At 42.9% G+C, this 19,312-nt stretch overlaps 2 protein-coding genes across 2 annotated transcripts in view; both read left to right on the forward strand.

Annotated features, from left to right (window-relative positions):
* The first annotated feature begins 31 nt into the window (after window positions 1-31).
* On the forward strand, window positions 32-2,686 carry LOC114882791 (probable medium-chain specific acyl-CoA dehydrogenase, mitochondrial). The gene is made up of 10 exons (XM_029199822.2): window positions 32-469; window positions 600-675; window positions 753-920; window positions 1,009-1,109; window positions 1,190-1,270; window positions 1,341-1,471; window positions 1,541-1,649; window positions 1,735-1,875; window positions 1,944-2,219; window positions 2,296-2,686. Exons 1-10 carry the CDS (start codon window positions 455-457, stop codon window positions 2,446-2,448), a joined length of 1,251 nt encoding a protein of 416 aa, XP_029055655.1. The 5' UTR covers window positions 32-454; the 3' UTR covers window positions 2,449-2,686.
* Window positions 2,687-2,793: 107 nt separating this feature from the next.
* The window catches only part of LOC114882792 (ras-interacting protein RIP3), a 36,117-nt gene continuing 19,598 nt past the window's right edge, over window positions 2,794-19,312 (forward strand). The window contains exons 1-2 of the mRNA XM_029199823.2: window positions 2,794-3,025; window positions 3,688-4,924. Coding sequence (XP_029055656.2) covers window positions 4,633-4,924 — 292 coding nt within the window. The 5' untranslated portion in view covers window positions 2,794-3,025; window positions 3,688-4,632. The remainder of the gene's footprint in view (window positions 3,026-3,687; window positions 4,925-19,312) is intronic.

Below are 19,312 nucleotides of genomic sequence, written 5' to 3' on the forward strand. Positions count from 1 at the left end.
AATTAAATAAAGGGTTTGCATTTAATACGTATAAAATACAAATATGATTTGCGAAAATAAGTGTTACAATACAGTACAATATTGTGGAATTGACCAATCAGCTGTTTATCTGCAAGTTTTTGTTTTTGATTATTCACGAATACTTTGCCTCATTTGCTATGTAAATAATAGATAAATATACTGTTGCTTTTTAAAACAGCTCAAAACAGTTTAAATAATCACTTAAACGGCAGGACAACGTCAAGTGAACTTTGAACTGTTTTAATTTAATATAAGTGTACTTTGATCTTTATTAGCAATCGGTATTTGTTATTGATTTTTGAAGATTGCAGATAAAGCAAGTGTTCCATATGAAGAGTTTGTGAATCATAAGTTAATTTAAAATAATTGTAACGTTGTCACTTTCATATTAAGGAATATTTGTTTCAATATAATAAAAGCAAAAGGTGTCAAAATGTTTTCACGTTCGGTAAGTTAATCGTTAAATAAAGGATTTAGAGCAGTAATATTTTAAATATGTTTTACAAGTAATGCAAAAAATAACTGTTCAATTAAACCACTTAAAAAAGAATACTAATGTTATGATATATGTACATTAGGTATTGAAAAAGATAACACATCAGAAAGTAATGCGAGCATTTTCAACAGCTGATTTTGCCACAGGGTATAACTTTGGTTAGTGTGAGGAATGGAATTTATCAGAATGTTTTGTTTTATATAAGACAAAAATCATTTTCATGCGTTTATTTTAGAATTAAATGAAACACAAAAGGAAATGCAAGAATTGGCACGAAAATTTACAAAAGAAGAAATTATTCCAGTAGCAGCTGAACATGATAGAACTGGAAAATATCCATGGGATATTATTAAAAAAGCATGGGGTTTGGGACTTTTAAACAAACATATTCCTCAACACTGTGGTATAATTACAGATTTGTATAACTTGAATGTACAGTGAAATTTGGAAAGTGTAAATCATAGACATACGATCTGTTGTTATTATTACAGGAGGAATGGAAGTTAGCACTTTCGATGGTTGTTTAGTTGCAGAGGAATTTGCTTATGGTTGTACAGGAATATCAACTGCATTGGAGGGATCAGGATTAGGTGTAAGTTATATCATGGAACATTCTTATATACATTAAATAAAAAGACCAAATTAAAAATTACTTCAATATATTCTTTATAGCAAGCACCAGTAATTGCAGCTGGAACAAAAGAACAACACAAGAAATATCTTGGAAGACTCCTTGAAGAACCACTTGTCGCTGTAAGATAAACAAGGTTTTTAATATATATTTGATATACATTTTAATACATTTATAGTTGAAAAATTTTAGGCCTATTGCGTTACCGAGCCTGCGGCTGGATCAGATGTAGCAGGTATTAAAACAAAAGCTGAAAAGAAAGGAAAGGAATGGATTCTTAATGGTACAAAAATGTGGATAACTAATGGAGGTGTTGCTAATTGGTATAAACAACTAGTTATTATATTATTTATTACTGTTATTCATTATACAAAAAGTTAAATCATGTACAGGTATTTCGTATTAGCAAGGTCAAATCCTGATCCAAAAGCGCCAGCTGGTAAAGCTTTTACAGCTTTTATTGTTGAACGGGAAAGCGAAGGTTTAACACCTGGTCGTAAAGTACATTTTCTCAATACTTTTATTATGTTTAAATGAACATCACTTCGTTTCTTCATGTAACGTAAATGTATTTTATTGTGAACAGGAAATAAATATGGGTCAAAGAGCTTCTGATACTCGAATGATAACATTCGAAGATGTTCGCGTTCCAGAAGAGAATGTTTTAGGCAAGGAAGGCGAAGGATTTAAAATCGCTATGAAGACTTTCGATAAAACGAGACCCATGGTATACGAAAGGAAACATACCTCAAAACAAGACATAGGACGGGTATTAGAACTTTTTTATTTTTATAGGTTGCATCTGCGTCCGTTGGATTAGCTCAGAGAGCATTAGACGAAGCTACAAAATATTCATTAGAACGTAAAACTTTTGATAAAGTAATAGCTGAACATCAAGCTGTAGCGTTTATGCTCTCCGATATGTCGATCGCTGTTGAAACAGCTAGACTTGCATGGATGAAGTCAGCTTGGGCTGCTGATAATAACCTTCCATCAGCTACATTGCTTGCTAGTATTGCAAAATGTTACGGTGGTGATGTTGCTAATAAATGTGCAACAGATGCAGTACAAGTATATAGTCAATTATTGTACAGCATGTCTGTTGTTAAAAATTTGTATTAATTTTATGATTCAAATTGTTTTACAGATTTTCGGTGGCGCTGGATTCAATAGCGAATATCCGGTAGAAAAATTAATGCGAGATGCAAAAATTTATCAAATCTACGAAGGCACTGCCCAAATTCAAAGACTTATAATCTCGCGTCATCTACTTAATCAAGCTAAACAAAGAGCTACATAAATGGTTGAGTGTGCAGTAGTGCATTATCGTCATTATGTACTGAGGTAGTTTTTTAATATGCAATTTCATATTTTTTTATGATATTTTATATTTATATTTAATCAATTTCAGTAACTATGTTACTACTCCCAAGTATTTGACATATATAATATATATTCTAATACCTATATACATATATATTTTTATAACACTTTGTATGATTGTTATTAAACATTAAAATTTTACAAATTGTTATTTCCACGTTGCATTTTCACTGCATCATACATTTTTATTAAAATGTATAAAGATATTAGAAAAGGGTAAGTTAAGTACGGTACATCAGTGGTTCATATTTCGCGCCTTTCAATGTTAGATAGCGCTGCAAACGTTATCCGAAAGCGTTAGTCAAGTGTATTGTACAATGAAAAGAGATTACATCGCATTATGTCCGTCAGGTCATAGTTTTTACACGGTTATATTTGGTGAAGTCGTGCGTGACGAGTTATGCAACATTTGGTGTAAAAGCGCCCCATAATAGGACGACCAGATATTGTGACACCTGACCTACTTAGACAGTATCGTCGTATTTAAGACAGTGGTAAATTGACAGCATTTATAACACGAAAAACGCATTTGACAGCCTTTCAATTTGCAGGTTCTAAATGCCTGCAAACACGAGAGAACAGGGAAATCTTTCGGAAATTGCGTCTTTCCGTGATACATTATTGGAACACAGTGCCGTGTCTAGTAAACCTCGGTACCTACATAAGACCACTCTCGATACGTTCCTTCTTTCAAACCACTTTTCCTTCCGTTATCGTTCAATATTAGAAAATTAAAGTAAAAATTATGAGACTATATCAGTGTTTGAGATATTTGTATTGAACATACAAATATGTTTGGTTAGTCTTTTTCTAGATTGTATGGCATTTACGAGATGAGTATAGTCATATTTTCCCTTTCGTTACCCACTGACGTGCCTGTGAATATAATATTGGGTGCAATACTTGTTGTCAATAGTTTGTTGAAATTATCATAGAAACAGGAATTTAATATTGTATTTTATACAATTATTTATAACGATTAATTTTAGTTTCACGAGCTTTTTAGTATATATTTTCATTTATAACATTGCACCTGTCGTGTAAACAGTCTAACTTCTGAGATATCTTATAATCGTACATACATCATGTTAAAATTAAGACACGAGCAATTTGAGTAAATTTTAAAGAATTAATGAAACGAATTAATTTTTCACAGATTATAAAGACACACGTCATCCACTACATTTTGAAAGTTAATCGAAATATCGTTGAGTAACGCATCGATCATAGTAGAAAATGAAGATAAAAGACAAAATCAATTATAACTATCGCTGTAGAAGATTGAATTGTTAACTTTAAGAAGATGGTACGAACGAGTTCGTGATACATCGATCTATCGAAGCTGCTGCGCTGGTTGAAATCGATGACGTAAACAAACTTTCGATCGAGTTGGAATTCGAGAAGAAGATTATCGCAATAACGTCGATAGATGCTACACCACGATGGCAGGAACGAGAAGGCGGGTATCAAAAAATGTGTTTTCGGTGCGCGTTACTGACAGAACGGCTAGGTCGCGGGCACTAACGCGGATCATACGACCCTGGAACTCGTGCTGTCAGAGCGCAACGGTGCGCCGGACGCTCGCTTGACTAAGGGAGTGCCCGTCCCGATGCAAAGTGTAAGTGAAGTGGCCTACAGACCTACATTTGTCTAACGTTCGATTTTTTTCGAGCCGGCGGACAGGAGGTTAATAATCCGCGCGGGGCTCATTTTTCCGCGGGCGTGTGTGATGTCGCTGTTGTGTGATATACCGATGTTTGGTTGAAAGAGACGGTGTAGTTTCGGTACGCTCAGACGGCGCTGGCCGGCGCGGGGAGCGTAGTAGTAAAAAGAGAGGAGGATAGCAAGAGCGTGCGCACACGAGGAGGAAGAGAGAAAAAGAGAGAGGGAAAAGAAGGAAAGAAGGAGATATAGAAGGAAAAAGACCGACCGCGCGGTTCTCTCGACTAGACAGAGAGAAAGGAAAGAAGACAGACAGATAGATAGACGGGGGTAAGAAAGAGAGCGAGGGCACGTAAGAGAGTGTAGGTGTTTCGAGAGAAGTGCGTGCGCTCGGGGACGACGTGCAGGAGGAGGGACCCCCGTCTGTCTGTCTGCTGGAATGCACGAGGGCCGAATGGCTACGGGGACAGGGGAAGGTGGGGGCCACACGGCCCTCGAGAACACCACCGCGACGGCCCTTACGGAATCATCGTCATCCTCCTCCTCCTCGGTACCGACCATCCTGACTGAAAACAACACCGCGGCTAATCTGCCTTTGACCGGACCTCAACAGCAGCCGAACCTTCATCAGGTACAGCAGCAACAGCAACAGCAACAGCAACAGCAACAATCACACTCGCGGCCACGGGTCAACTTGGTGGTCACCGATCTGCCAACGAACGATGCCTCAGGTAACCTCAAACACTCGTTTCTATACTCTCGAGTTCTTTGTTGCCGTAGTATACCGCTCTTGCCAAACTCCCTTCTTTCTTCTGCTTTGCCCTCCTCTTTGCTTCACTCTCGTTCTTTGCCGTTTCTCTTTCTCGCTTTCGCTTTCAACTATCTCCCTCTCGGTCCGTGCGTGCAGTCCTTTCTTCCTTTCCTTTTCTTGCCAACGTTACACGCTGTGTATGTATCCCCTCTTTCTCTTTCGTTCGCTCCTTCTCTCTTTGTCTTATTTACTCGCTTACTCGTTTCACTCTTGCGCCTTCCGTCCACTTCTATTCGGAAGTTACAGGTACTCGCCGATTTCATTCTTCCTCGTGGTTACAACGAGCGGGCATTACACGATTTACTCTTATTAGACTTAATTTATTTTCTACAGCCTCTATCGATACTTGATTTTTCCTTACAATTGATTCACCAGCAATAGCGGTATTAGAGAAACAGCTTGACTTTATCGCGACTGGTCGTTAATAAAACGCCTAGAAATGAATCTCATTCATCGATGCTCATTCTGAACGAGCCCTCGTACGCGTGCTGGCAATCTTTATCAACGCGTGCAGTACGAAATCTCCAACTACGCAACGTATAAATAGAACAGCTAATTACAAGAATTTACACCGCGCAAGCGTTTCGAAGAGCGTACCATATGGAACGGAGAGGTTAGTCGAAAATTGACGACGACGATGACTCGTAGCCGTAGTCGGCTTAAAAACATTATTCGCGACACGCAAAGAGTCGCGGGATAAAATACGAAATCGTCGTTTATATCGAAAGGTTCGCGCGATAACAGGCTAAGGAAAAGATGGAGGGAGATAATGATGATAGGACACGCGTTATTTCGCGCGCGACAAAATGAAACGCGGTGCCAAGGAATCGGCGGGGGTGCGCTGGGTATGCGATTCTTCGAGCGTTGGCCGTGTCGCGCGCCACGGTTCGCGCAACAGGCGTTTCGCCGCGAATTCCAAAGCGAAGATGCAAACCGACCCTCCCGCTGGCCATCCCGCTGCCTCGGATTTAGAACAGACAACCTTCGAGCGTTTCTTTTATGAACGTTGCACCGACCCTTCGCGGACAAAATATAGCGGTTCGATGAAACGAGACTCGCTCTCGCCTTTATTTACGTCCACTCTTCTCTCCCACCGTCGAACCATCCCCACTATGTAGGTAGACGTATCCGTGTCTTTTTGCACGGTGCATCGCGAAACGATTGCCAGTCGAATTTGAATTTTTCTCTTTTTTTCCTCAATCTCTTTTCTTTCGTTGTCCTTTCTGTGTTTACTCGTTCGAACGGAACGAGCCGAGAGCGCTCGTTAGACGAATCCGTGTCAAAGTGCTCCGGCTGGCAAGAATATCTAATTACTCTCGGTAAACAAGTAAGCACGAGTGGCTCGAGCTTGAAAACGATTCTTCTGGTATCGATGTTCGGTGGTCGCGTCTCGAGGCTGTGCGCGCCTCGGTTTAATTTCCTTAACCGTGACACGGCTATCGATTCGGCGCGAAGCTGGGTCAAAAAGGAACCACCGCGTACATAGAGAAAACCAGTCCAATTTCCCCGCTGTTCCCGATAAAGATGTCAAGTATGAATATTCATGGCTCTCGCCAGCATTAATGCAGATAATTAGCTGCATTGTGGCATTGCGCGATTACGCGGGCTTGTTTCTGCGAGCGTCAAGGGCAGTTTGCACTCCATTTTCTTCTTCGTTCTTTCTCTTCACTCCCAACCCCCTTAACCGAGTATACGATTAGTGCCCCCATTTCCAATTGTTGTGTCAAGTCCATCGAAGCGTGGCAATTCGTCCGTGATAGGACGTCACCTGAAAAGGATCGAACCCCTTTCAACGAGACACGCTTGAAAACTTGTTCGTTTATCTTTCGTAGAAAATTTTGCCTAATCTTCGTTGCACCTTATCGAACAGAATTTCAATTTCCTCCCCCATCATCGAATTTTCAAGAATGACACAATCAGCTGTAACTCGAGGCGAGATAGGCGTTATGCTTGCAAAATTAGCGGTACACCAGATAACATAGGAAGCGACACGAAATTATCAGCCGGAAGTATCGTTCCGACTGGCTTGTTGCCGCGTTTTGATAGCGTAACTTGTAACTTTTCTCTTCGCGGCGATCGGTTTCGCGGCAGGCATTTATCGGATGAGATCGTCTCGGGGAACAGGTTGCGAGGTTAATTAAAAATGGGTCTATGTTACCGGTGAGAGAAGCGTTGGCAAACTGCTTACATCACGTCGCTTCTCGAGTCTTGAACGAGCGGTGAAAGCATCCGACAAGCGTCGCGATGCAACTCTAGAAATGCGTTTGCACGATTTTAAAGGTCGGAAAGAGGCGTCGCGAACCTCGCCGTCGTTACTTTTACTTTCATTCGAACAAGCGAAGCTTTGCGAAAATTTGTTAACGCCTTGCACTCGAACACTGCTTCCACCTTATTAAATTTCATACAAATTTTGCCCTTTGTTATTTTTAAACTTACCTCGTTTGGTAATGACCATAGGTTGTCGAATATATTAGACGAAAATGGAAATGGGTGCGAAAGGTTAACGCGTCGATTACAGTAATCAACGCCAGGTGTATTTAATCGAGTAATCGAAAAAGACAAAAGGTAGGAAATTTTCAAAACTCCTGAAAAATACTCTTGGCTCTTCCTTTCTCATCCGGCAATAGAAATATTTGTCGAGTCTTACTGTTGTCACGTAAACCTTAAGAGTAAGTAATTCTCTTCGCTTTTATAACGATCGTATTTCACCCGAGGGGATAAACGCGACGCGTTTCGAAAAAATATTGCGAGTCGAGCGCAATTTTCTTTTCCGCTTGTCCGGGGGTAGAAGGAAAATATATTAGCCCCGTAAAAGGTAACTGCGACTGTTACTCGTCGGGGTGATTCTGTGAAAGGTAGGAGCCTAGCTTTTCCGAGTTTTCATAAGCGTGGCGGCGCGTGCCGCACACGAATTTCTCGCAATCCTTCGGGGTCTCGGGTTGTTTCGGGGATGTTACACCCTTCTTTGACAATAGACCGCGTCAACATCTACCTGCTGTGCCGAAATGCACTTGTTGCGTGTCGCAGTCGAACAGAGGGGAGTCCGGGCTCCGTAAATCACGATTATCCGCTCGATTGGGGGCCAAACGGACCCGTGCACCGAGACGAAAAGGTGCGGTACAGGTGCAACTAGACGCTTTTTCCCCCCCGATATCCATTTTCCTCTGGTACGCAGAGTAAATGTTGGCAAGCATAATAGAGAAAAAGCGTTAGCTAGATGCACTTTCATTTATAACTCTAGGCGGCTATTTTTAATTTTCTTATTTTAACAACGACGGAGCAAAGTGCACAGCCGGTGCTTGCAAATCAAGCGCAGGATGGTACCTGTGGACGAGTAGAATTTAAATATGATACCATTCCAAAAAAGTTACACAATATTCATGAATATTCTCAAGGCTGCGCCTCCGACACATCGTTTAACCTGCTTTATCTATTCTTTCAGCAGATTCTTTATGTTTCACTTTGATACGTTTATGGCTATGATAATTTTTTTTCAATGTACAAAAATTAGTGTGTCGGATGTGGGGTCGAAGGGGTTGAAATAATTGAAGGATCTCAATTTCAATTTCAATTTCAAATGAAAGCTGTAACAATATATTCGTATATCAATTTAGGGTCTTTAACGAGTTCAAGTGTATTTCCGTTCGAGTTTCCTTTAGTTTTCTAGAAAAATCTACTCGACGCTGATACAGTCTTCAATTTCTCAAGTGCCTCGATCTCATTCAAAAGTCAAATTTCCAGTCGTTCGTTGCGTAAATTCGTGTCTTCTCTAACTAAGCTTTCTTTTTCCACCGTATTTGCCCAATGACTTTGGAAGTGTCCGTTCAACAATGGTCACACGACCCTTTTCTCTCTCTCTCTCTCTTTGTCCAACAAATTCGAGCCTGTTTGCATCGTTTCCGTGACGTCTCAGTCAAAATTTTCTTCAAGACGATTCGTCTTTATTACCGGTCTCAGCAAGGGTGCCATACCGGCGCGGCACACGAATCCTTATTGTGCAATCGTTGACACTGTTGTCCCAACTCTCACCGGGAGTGAACTGAACAATCCTACCGCTTTCTTACGGCAATTTATGACACGTCTCGTTCTACCTGTTGCTAATGGAAAGCAGATAATTATCCTTCGAACTACCTGCGAAAATCCTGCGAGGATCCAGTGATCGCGCGGAAAAGCTGTCTAATAACGTTCCACGCCTCGTAATTGCAGTCAGATTTATGGTAATTAGTAGACGGGGTAACAAGCGTACGATACTGGAAAGAGTGAGTCATTGCGCTTTGCACTGTGTCAACGAAGGTGTAACAAAGCAAGAACCGAGACCGTTTTTATTCCATGTCGACATGATTTTTCCTGATATTCTCTTTTCGCTTGTTTGATGGACGAATTAGAGTTTCAGCTCGTAAAGTCTCTAATTCGAAGACAAACACACGTTAAGAGCAAACGGAAGGTCTTGATTGCTTCTCGGAAGAGTATGTATACTTTGAATGGATAGTAATTCTGATTGAATTTTATAAAGTTTCAAGACGGTATTAAGTTATTAGGAGATTAGATACAATTTCGTGCTTAACGAAAAATAAGTATATTAGTTTCTTGTGTACCGATTTTGTCGAAGCTATTTTTGTATATACCAAATTGATGCGGTACACTTGTGTGTGTATGTCGTTCAGTGTGTATACATTGCTCTATTACTATACGTACACTCCCACGCGACGTTAAGACGATGGGTCGTTTCTCCTCCACGACGGTCGCTATTGAATCGCTTGACCCACTTTGATAAACTCGCATTGGAATAACTCAATAACACCAAGCCGAGCCAACAACAATAATTATTATTCAACGTTCCCAGCGGGCCTGGGCCACCGGTATAGATACCCTTTAGCCAATTTCATGTTACGAACTTTCATCCCCTTTAGCTCACCTTTCACCCCCTCTGGCCCCCTCTCTTCTCCTTCGTGGCATCGTAATTACACGATAATGTAACCTCGATGAAAAATAAGCTCGCTTCCTCTTTTCTTCATTTAAATATAGAAGGATATCATTTCGTTACATAATTTGATAAGACAATTATGCATCGACATAATTAATTTTCATTAATTTATCATCGAAACTTGAGATATCTTTCTTGAAAATGGTATCGTTAACCGATCGCAATGATAAACGACAAACAATGTATTTTTATATCTTTCCTCGAGAGCTTACCGGTTTATAAATATCTTTCTTCCATTGCAAGGTATAATTTAATGCTGCATTGTAATTGTCTAATGGCGGTAACTGTACGCCGTCGGAAATAATCCTTACTCGCATTCTCCGGCCGTTACTAATGGCTATTATGTCGTTCTTACCGATTTATTGAGAATAAATCTGTAATTCCGTGTAACGGGTTTGAATAATTTTATTGCAATCGCGAATAATTTCTCCCGGAGTAATTAACATAATTCGGTAGGAAAAATCGAAATTGAAAGATTTCCTTGCGAGTTATTCAAAATAGTAGACCATGTATGCGTGTATCTGGCACCGCCAAATTGCTTCTCCTAACTTGTGGCGCCCTCCCAATGGTATCAACGTCTAAAAGCTTGCCCAAAGGATCGCATACGTAAGAATTGCTATCCGTTCTACCGGACGCATGCGCGCGACATTTCAAACTGTCCGGGATATTCAAATGTTTCGCATCGCGAAAACGTTCCATTTAGCTAGTTGTACTTTTTTAAACCATTTTTTTAGAGGTTAGGCGTCTTTCGATTTGGAAAGATGGCGGATAATCTTGAAGCGTCCATCGCGCGAGAGGAAGACACCTATTTCCTTCCTCGATCGATTCATCGAACGTGAGACAAAGTTTAGTTCGATACGGAAATTGTTTTTCGTTTCATTCGATAATGCAACGGGTAATGTAGTTTCGCAGGATTGATTTATAGGCAGGATTATTTCTGTCGTCGCGCATCGACTCTCTGTCCAACGGTCGTTAAAGAATATTTCATGAACTATAGTGAGCAGACATTTCTCGGGCTTTTACGAGTAACCCTTCAAGGACGCGACCCAATTCCGTAGGAAAATTAATTTACTCGGTGCACGATGCTTTAGCGTCAGCTTAGTTTTCAAACGTGATTAAGGATCATCGATTCGAGCGGAAGAGGCGCGCTCGAACCTTTTATAATTCCCGCGATCGCCGCAACACGGCGTTGCTCTCCTTTTGATCAGCCGTTAAATTTAGCGCTTCGCTAATATTTCCCCACACTTTAACCGTGAAAAAATATCTCTTTTTTTATTTCACAGTTACATAGAACATTTCTTATCTTTTCTATTCGATTGAACGATGAAAAAAAAGGAATCGATAGTTTCGTGGGAGGAACGCGTTTGGAGAATCTGAAAGCGTAAGAGCATCGAAATCGAAAGTGTTTATCGTAGATCGTTCGAAGTTAGGCGTGGATGTTTCCATCGATCACCGCGTCATGGCGCTGATCGCGTTTTATCACCGAAATTGCCTCTCTCTTTTATGCCGCATAATTCTGCCCCTACCATTCGTAACAATTCGACAATCGGCCGCGGCGAGCCGGTCGGTTCGCTTACTCGCTCGATCGTACGTTTCTCGTGCCAGTTATGATGAATTCGATTGGGTAATACCGACGCACCGCGGCGAGGCACGAGAAGTGACGCCACGGGACACGGTCTGTGGTTTTTAATACGCGTCCTACTTTCTGCTATCTTTCCCGGCGTCCGTGCACGACAGAGCGAACGAGCCAGCGCGATCGCGCGTACATCATTCTTCCCTTTGCCCCTTGTCCCGCATATACACCTTTCATCCTGTCACTCTCCCTATCGTTCTCTCGTTCTTTTCTCTTTAACCCTACCTACAACAAAAACAACAACAACAACAATAACAACAACAATAACACACGTTTGCAAACGAAGAAGCGTGACGCGATCGGCGCGTGTCGGGACACTCGCCGCCGTTTCTTCTCTTTTTTCTCTGACCAAGTCACGATGCTCTGGCGAGAAGTGTGGTCCGCTCGACGGTAGACACGGCAACGAAGGAACGAACAAGAGGTGTAATCGCGCAACAGATAGAGCGTAATGGTGGAAAAGAGAGAAAGGTATGGAGGCCGTGTAGAGATAGAGGGAGAGGAAGAGTGCGAGCACGAGATAACACGACGCGCGGCATGGCACGGCGAGTTGCACAGCTAGAAGGACTGAAATTGAAAGTGGTCGTCCCACTGGCCCACTGACCTGATTACCCACTGACAATGACACGAATCCTTGCCTCCCACCGGGCTCACCCTTCCCCACTATCCCTCCCTCCCTCTCCACCTGCGTCCTACTCCCTCGGTCGCGTACGTGCAGAGGCAGCGCCTTCTCGCACCTCTCACGCCTCGTCGCGCCGCGTCGCGTCGCGCAAGCGTCGTTCGCTTTAGCGCGAATCCGACGAGGACGCGATGCTTTTTTATCTCCGCGAGATATGTACATCGCCGCGATCGTAATGTGCTGCATACGAACAGGGTGCCGCGATGCCGCAGTTTCAACTTGCAACCGAACTCCTTGCGAAACGCGAGGGTGAGCCTGACTCCCGAAGGGCGTCGTGCCTTTTTATTTTCACCATTTGTAGCTTAGGCCTTGAATGATCGACGTTGTACGTATAGTATAGTGGTTGTTTGGATTTGGGTCTCCTGGAATAGCCGTAAAAGGCATGGGCTCGATTCGTTGGGCAGGTTTCAGTTTGTGGGAATGGGACACGGTCGCGCAAGTTTCCTTACGTAAAGAGTATCAAAAATTCGTTCGAAAAAAAAAAAAGAAAAAAAGAAAATAATTAAGTAATCCTAATTCGATATCCACGGACTTTACTTAGAAATCCGATGAAAACTTAACGCCGCTTTTTTGTCACCTGTAGATTTCTCAGGCTCGCTCGAGTTACCGTGGTTACTCGCCGTTTCGTGTTTGCGCAATCCTTCTTCTCCCTCGTATACGCGCGTTTACAAAAGAAAAAGAAACGAGTTACGTTACAAAATGAGCGTAATACGTCGTCGCGCGTAAATTCGCGTTCAACGTTTGAATAGCTTTCTAATGATTTATGCAAGCGAATCGCGTTGCTACGTGGAACGACTGGTTAATGCTCGTTCGGGAGCAGTTTCCGCCGCAAGTCTCGTAAAATGGAGCTCATTTAAATGCCGGGTAACCTCATTCAGTCGCGCACCAGCTGATTCTCGGAGTCACTATCACTTGGTCATGGTCCACGATCTAAACCGCGCCTACATCCTCCACAGTAGTTTCTTCCCTTGGATATTTTCAATGTCGCCACTAACTTTCCCTTCGAACAGGAATTCTCTTGCTTAATCAACTTGATCTTTAATATTACTACCACAAAATTTAACATAGATGTTTTTGTATTTAAAAAAAGATGTTGTATGTAAAAAATTAGCGGTTCCTAAGGTTAGCGTAATAAATGAAAACGCGTTAAAATCTTCGCCAAAATTCATCCTATCGTCATTTGTAAACGATCGATCGAATGATTTCGAATACCTCTAATATAATACGAAAGCAAAAGAAAATGAAAAATTGTTTTCTAGCAATGTCATCGTAGATGGGGAACACGGGACAATTACACGGTTCCCTTCGATCGCGAGCGTTATAAATAACTCACGTAGCCGAGCACGTGTTAATTAAGGCCTGTTGGGAACGTACGGGCCCCAGATATGTCTCCGGCAGCCCGTTTCGTGACTCCGGGCCAGGCTTCTCCGCTCTCGCTTTCGGCGCGAAGGAGGCGCTTTCGGCAGCCTTTCGCAACCCTTTTTCCCAACCCGAGCTGCTCGAAAACGTACACACGCGTTCTCACGTATCTTTTGCCCCGGTCTGCTACGTGTGTGGCTGGCTATCCGACTGGTTGGTTGGTTGGTTGGTTGGTCGGTCTCTCCGTTGCCGAGCGGCTCTCGCACCCGCCTACTTTCGCTAGTTTGCGTAAGAAATGTATACGTACCTGGTTAGCTAATGTGCCTCGCGACACACAAACACGCGCACACTTGCCCACGCTCTATCTAAGGATTCGAAACGATTTATTTTTTTCTTATTTGAAAATTTTTCTCTTTCCATCAAACGAGATGAGATGGGTGGGAAACAGGTACTCTTGCTTTCGAATAATTCTTCTCTCTCTCTCTTCTTTTTTTTCCTTCTTTTGAGTTTCTTTCGGTGAATCGAATCGCGAGGCAATTGCGTTCGATTGTGAAACGATCAGTTTCACTCGCATACCGATCTGTTTTTATTGACTGGTTAAGTAAATTAACTGGCGGACACTGACGCTTTTTGCGGCCGATTTTCGGCTTTAATGACGATAATAATTTATATTTATCGTATCGAGGTTTTCTACGTTTGACGAAAGTTGCTGTCGGTTTGATTTATGGACGAGCTGTTTTCAAACGAGAACAATAGATTGAATATAATATGCAAGATAGAGATACGTATTCTGCAACGATTCTAATCTCCAGACAAAGATTAAACATCTGTGTGATGAAAATAGGAAAAGAAAAAACGGTAAGAGAGATCTCATAATGTAATAGAGGTAGTCGCATTATCTTAAGAAGCGGCACAACTTTCGCGCTCGTTACGTTTGACTTGAACCCCGGGCCCGAGGTTCAGCATATATTTGACAATACGTGACTTCCCAGACGGTTACGTAAAACAGAAATTTATCGTAATAACCTCGGGCTTTCAAATAGCGAAACTATCGGCACTTTCTCGTTTCAAAGATCCCCCCGGCGCGGCGATCACGCTGCCCGGCCAATTTTCGGCTTAAACGAATTTCGCGTTGGCCGAAAGTGAAACCTCCGGCTGTAATCTGTGCTCGTAAAAATCTCATTGTCTTCTAACAGGACCTCTTCTTTCGCCACATCTTCCTCGAATTTCTCCCCGAGTCGCTCGTGATTTTTCAATTTAACCGGGTTCGCCAAGAAAATACAATGTTGTTGCGTTTGGAAATTCCACGTGGAAAAAACGAGCGTGTTCGCGACGGAACGAAGGTCCGAACGCGAATCAGCGTCGGTGTACAGGCAATTAATGGTCTTCCCGTTTGAAAATCGAAGGACACACACGCGGACGGCCTCGCGTCGGGACGCTTTCCGTGAGCGTTGCGTATACCACGCTTAAAATACACCACGCACTATCACCCCATCCATTCCATTTCGATGGAGGTCACCCGGTAGCTTAAGTGGGTCTCGACCACTTGGTTAGTGTGTCATGGCATACTCGTTGCTGAATAAACTTAATCTCAATACCGGCGTTAATAAGTCACTTGTTGCAGACTCGCGCCAGTCCTTTCGCCAATTTTTCTCTTTCTCTTCCCTTACCGTTCGATCGCTTGCATTTCCAACGAAAATGGTTAGAGTGCTTAAAGAATATCCATCGCTGCTAACCATGTTTCGCAAAAATAGAAAGAACCATTGATTTGGCTTTGATAAAATTCAATCAGACCCGGTGCGTTTTATCGCATACCTATCCTAGTCGATTAGATTGCTGCTCGACGATGACCCTATTTTGCCACATCGATTTCGTGACTTTGTGATTTTTCAAAGCCGGAGACGACGACGATTGACTATGGAACACCGGCTTGCTATATTTAAATCCGAGTTTAAGATAGATAGCACGGTGGAATCGGTTCCGAAGATCGAGAACGATTCTTTCGAACGTTTCTATTATTTATCGGTTTGCAACGTAAATCCACGGCCTTTGACAAAAACGTTTCCTCTTGTTTTTCATCGTCGATCCGCGTTTTTCGTTTCAAATCCTTTTTACGGAATAAGATAATTTCGTGTTAACGTAAGTCTGTTTTTTTTTTTGCGATCTGTTTGCGGCAATCGGAGGCGTGCGATATCTCCAAAATGGATCGAAGCAATCGGGCCCAAGGTCGGGCAACATCGAGAAACCACGTTGAAGATTCAGAGTGTCGTGAAATCTCCCGCCTTGAAGTCGAATTTTTACGTCGATCACCGTCGATCGGTCGGTTGGTCCTTGAAGGTGTAGGTACGCAACACAGCACCGATATAGCATGCGCCTCCATGTATGGAAGCCGTTGATAATTTTTCGCTCTTACCCTGGGTCATGGTCTGAATGAAATTCAGATTACCATCGCGTAGTATCATCGTATCTCTCGCCGTATGTTATCGCATTTTCTTTTTTTTATATACAATGTATTCGCTGCAAATTATAAATTATAAATGATAAATTTTTGAAGCAGGGTATTCGTTTCGTTATTAGTTTCTCTTTTGGCGCGTGGAAACGCAAGAAGGGCGTTTGGTGTCGTAACAGCGACAGGTTGCGTCCCTTCGAGGAAGGATCGATCGAGTCGGAGGAATCGATAGCTAGCCAGAGCAGTGTAGGAAACGGTTGGCGAGCATAGCAAAAGCGGAGAAGGCTAGAAACGGTCAGGGAGAGACGGATTACCGGTGGATAAGAATGTGTGTCTAGTTTAGTGGGCAAGTAGGTCGCGAGGGAAACCAACGCCGACTTACGCAACGTAGTTCCAGTGTTATACAACTATTGACTCACCGGATTAACAAGTAGGCTGGGTGAAAACGAAAGCTGAGTGCCCGGGCTGCCTTTTCTCTCTCGGTACCGTTTCTCTTTCCGTCTCGTTTTCGCCTCCGGGACTGTCGAGCGTAGTCACGCGTGCGCCTCCTTCGATGCGAGGAAAAATGAAAACTTCAAATGCTTTACATTCTCTTTTATTTTATTTTATTTTCAATTTTCTCAATTATACAGTTGCATTAGATTCGAAGCATGGTATTATTTCGGGCGTTTGGACGAATCGCTAGGTGAGCACTCGCGAGAAACTTGCCGCGGAGGATCCCTCTAGCGGCGAGTAGAGGAAGTACTTGGTCCACGCATGATCGTCGCTCATAAAATTGATAACAGGTTCCCATGAAAATTCCTTCTAGTGAAAGTACCGTAATAAACGATGTCGAAAGAAAAGTAAAGGCTCATCGAACAGGTGAAGCTTTGGATCTTGTTTCTCCTTCGGAGCATTATCGATCAGGTGTAGCCGTAACGTCATAATCGCGGGGTTCTCTGACGCAAGTGGATTCGCATACCTTTTTTTCTTTTACTTTTCGAGGGCCGCCGCGCCGCGCCGCGCCGCGTCGCGTCGCGTCGGGGAAAAAAGGAATCAGGCCACTTTCGGCGCGAACTTCTTTTCGCGGGGAACACGCGAACGAAACGGAGCCGAGTCGAACGAGAGGCGAAGCTATGCAAATTACGGCACAGAAATCACCGCTGCCACTCAATTATCCGAACGTTCGAGTCGAACGTCTGATCTAAAAATAACGTCCACTTAACACCGTGCCTAGTTTTAACGAGACCGCTTCACGAGACAATTGACGTGGACGTACCTACTTAGGCTCTTTGATCCTTTATCTGCTGAAATCGACTGTAAACGATTATCGAGACGTTCTTAAGGTACGGTACCATTTGGAATTAAAAGTTAGAATTATTGGCAAGGGTGCACCTGACTCTCCTCAAAATGCAACTCGCCATTTATTGCCACGTGAAAACGTACCTTTACTTCTCGAAAGTTTTTTTTTTTATTCTTTTGAGAACACAAGGCCCGGATGACTTTCGATTTCTTCGCTGGACGAAACCTGTTTCGCCATGTTCCCTCTCGTTGAATTCTCGTCACCGAGAAACATCGGTCACGGCGCGTCTTATCGAGAGGACGGGATCCGAAGGCGATGTGTGCAGGTTACGCGGCGCGATATGCAGCTTTGGACGCCGCTAACGTTGCCGACCTGCCTCAAACGTGCAAGGCGAGCCTCGTCTTGAGGACGCGATACGTAAACTGGAACACTTATGTCATGGAAAACGCTGCTCGCGCGACTCATGCACGCTGCAAAAAAGAAATCACACCTACGACAGACCGAGCGTGTTTTATTGCACGATAGGCTTTCCACCGCGCTCCTCCTCCGTACACCGCTATCTTTAGCTCGGTACAGGGACTTTGATCGTCGTTGGAAAAACAGAGATATAAGAATCTTATACAATAGAGAGTCTACAATGAAATATATATTTCATACGCGATTATCTTGATAAGAGTTTCTTAAATATTTTTACATTTCTTAGACTCTCGGAGTGCGGGCGATCAGCAAAGACGAAAAAAAGCTCGAGAGTCGTACTACAATTAAGAAACTAGGTAAGAGTTGGAGGGCATAGTTGTTAGGCAGTCGAGCGAGTGTTTCGTAGTCCCCTGCTCGGTATTACCGAAGAAGCTGTCCTAACTTCGTTCCTAATTCGAGCCAGTGAAATCGGGTCCTAAGCCCGTTGCGCAAGCAGGAAACGAAGAAGACCCATTGACCAATAACGGACAATCTCACGTACCACAATAGACACGTTAACAGCAGATCTAACCGTGAGGGGTCTAAATAACTCGATTCGTATCTCTTTAGAGCTATTATTCTTAGAACGTCGTATCATCTGTATAACTTTCCCTAAATTTTGCCGAAACAGACGGTCGATAATTATATAAGTAAACTCTGCGAATTTCGTCACGCTAACGCTTAGAGCGTTGTATAATTTTTTTGAATATCTATTTAGCAAAGTTACAAAATTGACACAGGTTGTCGGAGCGTTAAAGCCGTCTCGGGTGTGCCAGGTTTCACCTTCCGTTCAGTTCCGTTTCTTTTTTTCAATCCGTCGTTTAGCTAGCGAGTAAATTATAATTCTGTACGGGAATAGATTAATACTGGAAAGCACGGATAGGAAGTGAAAATAAACTATTGCAACAGTTTGCTCCGCCTGGACTGTACGGTCGACGATAAGTGGTGCGGTAGAAGGTTGTGGGTGGATGACAGATCAATAGTGGTGACATAGTTACCGAGTAAACCTGGCCCACTTTTGACACGACCTCATTCCATCGCTTCTTCCTTCCTTCCTTCCTTCCTTCCTTCCTTCCTTCCTTCCTCGACTTCTTCCCTTGGTGCACGACCTCCGGTTGTTGAAATTTGCTTGTTCGCGAAATTCGATTTACTGCAGTGCAAATAAATGATCGCGCGGATAAACATATCCAAGAAACGTGTTTATAATCGTTTCGGTGTTCTTCCATCAACGTACGCGCGCGATCTCTGTCAATGGGAGACGCGAGGATTGATGATGCATTGTTGATGCACGTTCGCAGAAACAAGTCGTGCAAAAAAAAAAAAACTGTTTTTGCAGGCTGTTATTAGTCGAAAACATAGATAGACGATGGTAGATGCTGGTACGTGGAAAGAGGCTGACCTTTAAATCGTGACACGGTTAGGTCAAGCCTTCCTACGAGTTAGCTCTGGTTACCGGCAGAAAGATTATT

The sequence above is a fragment of the Osmia bicornis genome, chromosome 5 (assembly GCF_907164935.1).
Source record: "Osmia bicornis bicornis chromosome 5, iOsmBic2.1, whole genome shotgun sequence".
Lineage (NCBI taxonomy): Eukaryota > Metazoa > Arthropoda > Insecta > Hymenoptera > Megachilidae > Osmia > Osmia bicornis.